This window comes from Lipotes vexillifer, unplaced genomic scaffold, assembly GCF_000442215.2.
Source record: "Lipotes vexillifer unplaced genomic scaffold, Lipotes_vexillifer_v1.1 scaffold253, whole genome shotgun sequence".
In the NCBI taxonomy this organism is placed as follows: domain Eukaryota; kingdom Metazoa; phylum Chordata; class Mammalia; order Artiodactyla; family Lipotidae; genus Lipotes; species Lipotes vexillifer.
Genome location: NW_006780322.1, coordinates 101635 through 112922, shown reverse-complemented (window position 1 = coordinate 112922; position 11288 = coordinate 101635). Strand labels below are relative to the sequence as shown.

At 37.4% G+C, this 11288-nt stretch overlaps 1 protein-coding gene and 1 pseudogene across 2 annotated transcripts in view; one reads left to right on the top strand and one right to left on the bottom strand.

Moving 5' to 3' along the window:
* ALMS1 (ALMS1 centrosome and basal body associated protein) overlaps positions 1-11288 on the top strand; it is a 236820-nt gene that overhangs the window by 167644 nt on the left and 57888 nt on the right. The window contains exons 18-19 of the mRNA XM_007453424.1: positions 6191-6328; positions 8613-8783. Coding sequence (XP_007453486.1) covers positions 6191-6328; positions 8613-8783 — 309 coding nt within the window. The remainder of the gene's footprint in view (positions 1-6190; positions 6329-8612; positions 8784-11288) is intronic.
* On the bottom strand, positions 1345-3087 carry LOC103081221 (basic leucine zipper and W2 domain-containing protein 1-like; annotated as a pseudogene). The gene is made up of 2 exons (XR_456985.1): positions 2146-3087; positions 1345-1946 (listed from the first exon to the last, which is right to left on the bottom strand). The product of XR_456985.1 is annotated as a basic leucine zipper and W2 domain-containing protein 1-like (transcript).

Genomic DNA, 11288 nt, shown 5'->3' with positions numbered 1-11288 from the left:
CCCTTTGATTTCGACTTCTAAACTCCAGATCTGTGGGAGAATAAATCTATTTTGTTTTAAGCCACTCAGTTTGTAGTAATTTATTGTGGCAGCCCTAGGAAACTAATATACCTAATATGTAAATATTATATATATATATATATATATATATATATATATATATACTAATATAATAAACATGTATTTGAAATTTTAAAAATGTAATTCTAAGTAACTCAGAAGTTAAAGTCATACTGGAAGTTACAATATATTTAAAACTAAATAATAATAAAATTCTGCTATCAAAATGTATAGAAGATAGCCAAAGTGATTAGGGGTAATGTTACACCCTTAAATACAAATAATAAAAAATTGAAAAAGAATCTAGAGGATTTACACTACCAAGTATCAAAACTTATTATGAAACTGTAGTAATTAAGACAGTGTGATGTTGGCACAAGAATAAATAGGCTGACCATAAAAGAGAATACTCCAGATTCACATATATGGACACCTGATTTACAGTAAAGGTACCACTGCAATATGGTGGGGGAAAAGATGATCTTTTCAGTAAAATGATGTTAGGTAAATTGGATGTTAGGGAAAAAAAAGAACTATGACCCCCCTACATTACACTGTACACCAAAATCAATTCCATATACTTTAGATTTAAATATGAAAGGCATAGGTAGATGGATAGGTCAGTCTTCTGCAAGAAAGTACAGAGGAGTATGTCCTCACAATCTTGGAATGAGAAAACATTTATTAAATTGGATCCCCACCCCCAAAAAATAGTAGCCATAAAAGAAGAAACTGACAGATATGCCACATTAAATTAAGGGATTCTATTAATTAAACACCAAATAAAAGAGTAAAAGGCAAGCCACAGAGTGGGGAAGATATTTGCAATATATATCTCATAAAGGACTTCTATCCAGAATATAAAAAGAACTCATACAAATCATTATGAAAAAGTTAGGCAATCCAATTTTTAAAAAGGACAGAAGGCTTGAATAGGTACTTTTTATAAAAGAGACTATCCAGTAGCCAGTGAACATATGCAAAATATTCAACTTAATTCATCAACAGGGAATTGCAAATTAAGACCACAGTAAGATATCTCTGCGTACCCATTAAAATGGCTGAAATGAAAAAGTTAATACTGTGTTGGTAAGAATATAGAACAAACAGTACTTATTCACTGCTGGTAAGAATGTAAATTGGTAGAGTGACCTTGGAAAGCAATTTGCCATTATCTACTAAGATACACAAAAGCATAACAGCAGTTCTGTTCCTAACTATATACTCCACAGGAAAGGATGTGCATGAGCACCAAGACACACATGAATATTCTTTTTTTTTTTTTACCTTTACAGTTTAATTTGCAAACAATTTTTATAACAAATTATTTTTAACCAAATCATATCTTGAAAACTGTTTATATAGAAAACCCATGAAAAAAGTGAACTGTTCATTGTGGAAGGCCTTAAATTACATTATTACATTAGAAAATACAGGAGGTAGAAGATAACTGAAAAGACTAATGCAACATTAAATTCAAATCTGTAGCTCCTGTAGCTACTTAAAACATGGTTTCAGAAACTAAATCCAACATTTCCAGTAACCATAGAAACAGTTAAAATTTGCCATGAAAGCCCTTATATCATGCTTGATATAGGGAGGTAGGAAGATGTAAGAACCAGGACACATGAGACATGATATTTTATCTACAAATCCTTTTTGCTTTACTGAGGGTGTAGTTTCAAATTCAGTCACCTCCTTCAGCTTCAGACTCAGACTCTTCAGCATTTTTGAGCCACTACAAACTTTTTCATTTGTTCAAGGAAGACACTTTTCCCCTTGGCAACATGTGCATCTTTATACCACTTCAGAATGGGTTCTTCACTCAGAACTTCAGCTTTATAAAAAAGCACCACTATTTTCTGGAAGGCTTTCATGAAATGAATGTTGTCCTAACAATACTCCTGAATCTTCAGTAACAAGAGTCAGCTCAGACTGACCTTGAGTTGTAAAGGCAGCAAGTAGAGGGCTGTATTGCTTCAAGTGCTTGATGGCTTGCTCTGCTACAAGCTCCTCTTTTTTGTTTCATTCCATGGTGCTCATTACACTGGACCATACTATTCCAATGACAGCTGGTTCTGGGATGTTGTTTTTTTTCATCTCCTCCTTGACATACAAAATTATATCCTTAAATGGATCACCACGGGACATCTGTTCTTGAAGTTCTTTCTGGAGTCCCTTACGAGCTCCTGTAGTTTGCTGATTCCAAACATACTGTGAAAGCTCTTTCAAGCCTGCCTCAGTAAAATACTTTGTGAAGTGTTCAACACTTTGTTTATTGGCAGGAAAAAGTTCCATCAGTCTGTTATCTATGCTCACTTTCCGAAGACTTGGAGCTGCTGCATTGATATCTTTTTCATTTATCCATGATTTAAAGAGCTTTACAGCAAAAGCTGCTGAAACCCCTTCTTTAACCAAATTCTCATTATAAAGGCTATTAAGAATGGTTGCATTAAGTGTTCCATTAGCCAGAAGAACACCAGTCAACATAGCCAGCTTGTTCCTCTCCGACTCTGAAAAACCCTTTAAGAACAGCAGCAGCTTTTTAACTTCCATCTTCAAAACCTTTCTCCAGGTATTTGTAGCACCTGATTAACTTGTTAAAAACCTGAGCAAATGCTTGCATGGTCTCTAGGTCTTCTTGTGCTGCGAACACACTAACATCTGTACGCATCATGTCATCTGCCAGTGTACCACCTGGGGCCAGCATTCCACCGGCCACCAGAATGTCAAAGAGTGTTTCTGCATATCGGTGGTAATCAAGTTTTGCTCCAGAAGCATCAAGAAACTTTGCTACTGCTTCCAAATCAGTGCCAGTTTCAGTTAAGCCTTGAATAAATGCAGTCTTGAAACTGAGTAGGGTCAAACCTCTCTTTTTCATCTTTTTCTGGTTTTAAAACGCTGGCTTGATAGCGTTGCCTTTTGCTGCTTTTGATTATTCATAAAAGACACCCGAATTTAAGGCGAAGAGAAAATAACCAGAAATCCCGGAGGTGGCGACAACTGCGGCGGTGTCTCCTCTGCCACATGAATATTCTTTACAGCAGTTTTTGTAATAGCTCCAAACTGGCAATTACCCAGATGCCATTATTTTTATATTTATTATGCCATTATTTTTCCAGTAGTATGAGTGAATTGTACCATATTAACACTGTTGAATAGTAACCAGTAAATGAGTCTGAGTAAAAGGCAAATATATGTTTTAACACTTAACGAATCTCACAAATATAATGTAAGAGAAGAAAGCAAGACATAAAGGCTATGTGCTGTATTATTCCATTTATATAAAGTTCAGAAATATAAGTAATTTGTTGCATTTAAAATGGGGTGTTATGCTCAGCCTGAGGGAGATTGAAAGAATGAGGGGAGAGCATATAGGGTTATAGGCAGATTTTTTTTTTTAACCTGGGTACATGTTCACTTTTTAACAATTCACTGAGTTCTCTGTGCATTTTTTGATACATGTCTTCTGATACATAATGCAAAAGATTTTTTAAGATACTTTTTTAAAAAACAACAAAAATAAGTACTTAGAAATGAATCTAACAAAGGACATGAAAAACTAGAGAAAATGATAAAGCTTCATTGAAATATATTAAGGAAGACTTAAATAAATTCAATGAATTGCTACTCAAAATTCCAGTAGATTTTTTCATGGAACTTGACAGGCTGATTCCAAAATTTTTTGGAAATTCAAGAAGTATATATATATATATATATATTTTTTTTTTTTTTTTGCGATATGTGGGCCTCTCACTGTCGTGGCCTTGCCCGTTGCCGGACGCGCAAGCTCAGCGGCCATGGCTCACGGGCCCAGCCGCTCCACGGCATGTGGGATCCTCCCGGACCGGGGCACGAACCCGTATCCCCTGCATCGGCAGGCAGACTCTCAACCACTGCGCCACCAGGGAGGCCCCAAGAAGTATATTTAAAGAATAAGGTAAGGGGACTTGCTATACCAGACATCAAAAGACGTGTGTGTGTGTGTGTACATATATAAAATATATAATTTATATATATATAAAATATATATATTTAAGACCTCACTTGCAAAGGAATAAACAAAGAAAGTGGAACAACATGTTGACCCAGAAACACACCCATGAATGTGGAAACTAATATATGATACAGATGGCATAACAATCCTGGAGAAAGGATGAACTATTCAATAGTGTTTGGGCCATTGATTATATATGTAAGAAAAAATAAAATCAGATCAATCCCTGCTGCACATTAAACAAAAATGTCCAAATGATATTAAATGTAAAAAGAAAACTTTAAGCGTTTAAAATTTAGATGACCTTTGACCATGAAAGAATGATTTCTTAAATAAGACACACAAAGCACAGACCATGAAGGAAAAAGAAAATAAGTGGTATTATTAAAATGAAAAATTTTGTGCACCGAAAGACATCATAAATAATTCAAAGACAAGACACAGACTGAGAGAAGATATTTGAAACTCATACAACCTACAAAGAAATTCTATAGTAATGTTCATTGTAATGCTTTTCAATATTAAAAAATTAGAGGGCTTCCCTGGTGGCGCAGTGGTTGAGAGTCCATCTGCTGATGCAGGGGACACGGGTTCGTGCCCCGGTCCGGGAAGATCCCACATGCTGCGGAGCGGCTGGGCCCGTGAGCCATGGCCACTGAGCCTGCGCGTCCGGAACTTGTGCTCCGCAACAGGAGAGGCCACAACAGTGAGAGGCCCGCGTACCACAAAAAAAAAAAAAAAATTAGAAATAGCCTAAAGTTTACCAACAGGTAAAAATTGATATATTAATTCCATAGAATTCTACATAACACTGAGAATGAGTTAATTAGAGTCACTATGAGTAAATCCCCCAGTCGTAATACTGAGTGTAAAAGGCAAGTTACTTAAAGGTACACATAGTATTATACTCTTTATGTAAAGTTTAAAGACATGCAAAACAATCCAGTACATTGTTGACTAATACATGCAGCACTGTATAGTAGTTCAAGAACATCCTTGAGATTGACGAACTCTAAATTAAGCTTAAGGTTGCTACTGAAAAGAGAGAATGGTATCATTGAGGCTTTACACAGGGTATCATTATCATTATATCATTATATCTGTAATGTTTTATTTCTTAAGCTCTATAGTAGACACATGGTGTTCATTATGTTGTTTTTCGTAATCTATTGCCTATCTGACTGCTTTGTTGAAAAATATTCATTCTTAGAGATAGGAAATGAATCTCTTGTCAATCCATTGTAAAAAACATATAACCATATTAACTGCTTGATAACTGTATCCTAGTTGTTGTATTGGTGATTTTTAATTTATTTGCCAACATTATTGTTTTGCACTTGGCGTTTTCTCATACAATAAAAAAGAAAAGAAGGCTTCCCTGGTGGTGCAGTGGTTGAGAGTCCACCTGCCGATGCAGGGGACACGGGTTTGTGCCCCGGTCTGGGAAGATCCCACATGCCGTGGAGCAGCTGGGCCCATAAGCCATGGCCGCTGAGCCTGCTCATCCAGAGCCTGTGCTCCACGATGGGAGAGGCCACAACAGTGAGAGGCCCGCGTACCGCAAAAAAAAAAAAAGAAAGAAAAGAAAAGAGCTGATTTTAAAAGACCAATAAGGTAGATAAATCTCTAGCAAGTATGATCAAGAAAAAGAGAAAGAAAATAGAAAGCATTAGACAAATTTAACCTCAGGAGATTTTAAAGAATTATATAAGTACTATATATAAAATCTAGATGATATAGATGCTTTTCTAGGATTATATGAAATATCAAAATTTGCCCCCTAAGTGACAAAAATTTTGAATAGGCTTGTTCAGATGTACTTTGCTACTTTGAAAGATACCTGATCTGGATTTTTTTTTTTAACTGTTGCATCAAAACAGCAAAGAACAGATTTTGTTTAAAGTGATTGTACACAGAAAAATATGGAAAACTTTCCAAACCCCCCAAAACTGTCATATGTTATAAAGTCCTTAAAACTGTCACAGCTTTTACATGGTTGAGCCTAAGAGATGCTTTTTTTCCTAATATATAAAGAGGATTTTGTTTTTGTTTTTGTTTGGGGTGGAAGGGGTGGATTACTTGGTTGTGTTGTCTTTTCCTTCTCCCTGGGATCAAATGACATCATTATTCCAGATGCTCAAGTTCAAGTTCTTATCACTGGGGATGAGGACCTCTCAGACAAAAACCAGAAAAAGGAGATCTACAATAAAAGGGCAGTGACCGAGGCTGCTCGATCTGAAGAAAAAGAATCCTTGCAGAAAGACATTACAGGTAGTGGAACTGAATTATCTGCCTATTGTTTTATTCTGACCTTCTAAAATGAATATAAATAGAAAAATATTATATTCTTGCTCTCTTCAACCCTCCATCTTGTTCATATGTGAAATAGGATGTTAGCTGCAACTTTTGGTGTACACTGGCAGGTAAAACTAACATTTTTAAAGCTCCTTGAGATATTTTTGGAGAACTTTATGAATATTATACACAAATTAATCGCATTGCCAGAAATTCACATAATGGACTTTTAAAAACTCTACTGATAAAAACATTTGTTGCCATGAGATGCTAATTCTCTAATAAAATTGTTTTACATAGGCCTTTGTTCTTCAGGAATTTATCTTGTTTACTTCCTAACTACCTACCCAGTTAATTTACTTTGGTAGGACTGTGCTGATTAAAAATGCCTGTAAAAGTGTGTTTCATTTAGGATAGTTTCGACTCTGAGAGATGAAAACAAAAACAAAATGACATTGGCTTAAAGAAGACAGAAAAGAGTATCAGGGAACAAAACTCGTTCTCTCCTTTTGCTTCAACATTTTAGCCTCCATTCTCATGCTGTAGTTGTCAGACACGTATTCCAGCCAGCAAAAAGGAAAACAAAGGAAAAAGAGGGCTTCCCTGGTGGCGCAGTGGTTGGGAGTCCGCCTGCCAATGCAGGGGACACGGGTTCGTGCCCTGGTCCAGGAGGTTCCCACATGCCGCGGAGCGGCTGGGCCCATGAGCCATGACCGCTGAGCCTGCGCGTCCGGAGCCTGTGCTCCGCAATGGGAGAGGCCACAGCAGTGAGAGGCCCGTGTACCACAAAAAAAAAAGGAAAAAGAAAAAAGTGTATTTCTTCCTTTAAATACTTCTCAAAAGTTAAATGTACCATTCCCCTTCCATCCTATTGGCCAGACTTATTCACATGGTCACACCAACCTATGTTGCCCGGGAGGCTGGGAAATATAATCTCTATTATGGTATGCCCAGCTAAGTCAGGTTCTATTTTAGAGGAAAAGGAAAATGGATTTCAGAGGACAGCTGGTAGTCTGCCGCAAGTATAAATAGAAACATATTTTGGAGTATAATTAGCCACTTCTCTTTTTTGTGTATTGATTCTTTTTCAGAAGTTATATTGTATTCTGGGCAAATATTGTATTTGAAAATTTACCCGCTTTTTTGCTGTTTTTAAACATGCTTCAGAAAAAGTTTTGATCATGTTAATCTCCTCATCAAAAAGTTTTCATTGCCCTTGAAAATAAAAACTAGGACTTCGCTGGTGGTGCAATGGTTAAGAATCCGCCTGCCAAAGCAGGGGACACGGGTTCGAGCCCTCCTGTGCTCCGCAGCAAGAGAAGCCACCGCAATTAGAAGCCCGTGCAAAAAAAAAAAAAAAGAATGAAAACTAAACTTTTTAGCCTAGTCTTTCAGAACAGTAGAATGGGCTCCCAAAGAACTTTTCAAATGCTAATTTTTTTCTCTTTTCCTTACAAATTCTATAATCTAATAAATTATATACTTGCACTGTTTCTTAGATGATCATTGCTTTCCTGATTCCATTTTTTTCATATGTAGTCACCTTTGCCCAAAATGCTTTTCTCTTTGCATCTCAGTTTTTTTTGTTTTTTTTTTTTTTGCGGTACACGGGTCTCTCACTGTTGCGGCCTCTCCCGTTGCGGAGCACAGGCTCCGGGCGTGCAGGCTCAGCGGCCATGGCTCATGGGCCCAGCCGCTTTGCGGCATGGGGGATCTTCCTGGACCGGGGCACGAACCTGTGTCCCCTGCATCGGCAGGCGGACTCTCAGCCGCTATGCCACCAGGGAAGCCCTCCATCTCAGTTTTTTTTGTTTTAAACATCTTTATTGGAGTATAATTGCTTTACAATGGTGTGTTAGTTTCTGCTTTATAACAAAGTGAATCAGATATACATATACATATACATATATCCCCGTATCTCCTCCCTCTTGTGTCTCCCACCCTCCCTATCCCACCCCTCTAGGTGGTCACATAGCACTGAGTTGATCTCCCTGTGCTATGCGGCTGCTTCCCACAAGCTAGCTGTTTTACATTTGGTAGTGTATATAAGTCCATGCCACTCTCTTACTTCGTCCCAGCTTACCCTTCCCCCTCCCCGTGTCCTCAAGTCTGTTCTCTACGTCTGTGTCTTTATTCCTGTCCTGCATCCATCTCACTGTTTATCTAGCGTAACTATCTTCTCACACTAGTAGATGCTTGAGAGGTATTTTAAAATAATTTTTGTCAGCTTCCTGTCTGAATCTTGATTTTCCTCTCTTAGGTTCCAGTGCTGCTGCTGCTTCAGAGCAGTCAGCTCAACTACAAGACACAAAGATTGTTAGTCTACCAGACACTAAAGCCACTAAACAGAAAGAGGAGATCCACGGTAAGAGGACAGTTCCTAAGGAAGGCTGGCCCGAAGAGAAGAAATCCTTGCAAATAGATATTGCAGGTAATGGGGAGTGGGATAGGGGGTGTGAGAGAGAGAGAGCATGCACACGCAAATGCCTGTGTCTACGTGTTTCCACTTAATTCTGATGGGACTATAGTCTTACAATTTAAACAGAGTTCCATTTTTTTATTTTTTGCTTTCTTACGCATATCACTTCAGTGCTTCTCTGTCTGTGTGGATGTACGTATTTATTTGTAAGATAATTGCTACTTCTGGGAAAAGATACTGGCAATTTAGAAACAAAATTACAATTAAATACCCAAGGCTGATAGTATTAGAAGTGAAGTATCATGTCTCAACACTGAAACAGGGGAAAGCTTAAGGCATTCCAGATGACTGTGACAAAGACAGAACCTCAATACAAACTTTTTAAAAATTACAATAAAAAAGACCCAAGATCAAATCTATTTATCTTTACCCATGGCCCCCTTTCTCTAATAACATAAAAGAAAAGTGTATAGGACACAAGCCGTTACTACCTAGCTGTCAAACTTTATGTCTTAGAGGAATATAGAACAGTATCCAGATAAGAAAAGAAAGGAGTCAAGAAGCTAATCTGTGGATACTGTATTTTGAAAATAGTCCTTGTGCCGCTGCTAACATCAAGAATGTATTAGATGGATGATTTTCCATAAGGGCACCAAGACTACACAGTGGGAAAAGAATAGTCTCTTCAACAAATGGTGTTGGAAACCTGGATATCCACATGCAAAAGAATTAATTTGGACCATTACCTTTTACCATATACAAAATTAACTCAAAATGGATCAAAGATCCAAACAGAAGAGCTAAAATTATAAAACTCTTAGAAGAAAACATGGGGGAAAAGCTTCATGACATTGGATTTGGCAGTGATTTCTTGGATATGACACCAAAAGTATAGGCAACAAAAGCAAAAATAAATAAATTATGCTATATCAGAATTTAAAACTCTGCTTCAAAGGATACAATCAACAGAGTTAAAAGACAACCTGTGGAATAGGAGAAAATATTTGCAAATCATGATAAGTGATGAATATCCAGATTATATATGGAACTTCTAAAACTCAACAACAAAGAAACTCAATTTAAAAATTGGTAAAGGACTCGAATAGACAATTCTCCAGGGAGTATATATGAATGGCTAATAAGTATATGAAAAGATGCTTAATATCACTAATCATCAGAGAAATGCAAATCAAAACCACAGTGAGATACTACTGCACACCTATTAGGATGGGTACTATCAAAAGAACAGAAAATAACAGTTGTTGGCAAGGATGCAGAGAAATTGGAACCCTTGTGCACTGTTGGTGGAAATATAAAATGGCCCAGCCATTATGGAAAACAGTATGGAGGTTCCTAAAAAATTAAAAATAGAATAACGATATGATACAGCACTCCCACTTCTGGGTGTATATCCAAATGAATTCAAAGCAGGATCTCAGAGATATCTGCACACCCATGTTCATTGCAGCATTACTCACAATAATCAAGATATGTCCATCAGCAGATGAATGGATAAATATGTGTGCATAAATGGATAAAAATGTGATATATATACAATAGAATGTTATGCAGCCTTAAATAAAGAAAATCCTGTCACATGCTATAACTTAGGTGAATCTCAAGGACCTTGTGCTGAGTGAAGTAAGCCAGTCACAAAAAGATAAACACTGTATATTCCACCTATAGGAAGTATCTGAAATAGTGAAAATCTTAGAAACAAAGTAGAAAAGTGGCTGCCAACGGCTGGGGAGAGAAAGGAGGGAGAATTAATGTTTATTGGGTATAGAGTTTCAGTGTTGCAAGATGAAGATGTTCTAGAGATCTGTTGTGCAACAGTGTGAACATACTTAACACTGCTGAACTGTATGCTTAAAAATTGGTTAAGATGGTAAATTTAATCTTCTGTGTTTATCACACAAAAAAAAGAATGTATAAGATGAAAAAACAACATTGCAACTCTGCAGTGGGTAGTCTAGGAGACATAGCTTGGAAAAGAAAGATGGAAACATAACCTGCAGAAGCATACTCTAGACCAGGCCACACAGAGGAGGTGAGCGGCGGGTGAGCGAGAGAAACTTTACCTGCAGCTCCCTATCGCTCCCCATTCCTCATGTTACCGCCTGAACCATCCCCCCACCCCCCACCCCCGTCTGTGGAAGAATTGTCTTCCATGACATTGGTCCCTGGTGCCAAAAAAGTTGGGGACCGCTGCCCTAGAGGACCCTCAAGGAGAAATGGATAATACAGAACACTAGGGAGCTTGAACACACATACTTAGCCCATAACAGACCATAGAAATGAAATTTAAAAAAAAAAAAAAGCAGAGTTAGAGAAACATCTGGAAATAATGAGGTTGATGTGTATAAATGTTTGTATGCTTTTAAAAAAAAAAACTTTCAAATGCTCATAGAACGTTTTTTTTCAGCAGCTTTTTTTTTTTTTTTTTTTTTTTTTTTTTTTTTTTTTTTTCCGTCGTGGCCTCTCCCGTTGCGGAGCCCAGGCTCCAGACGCGCAGGC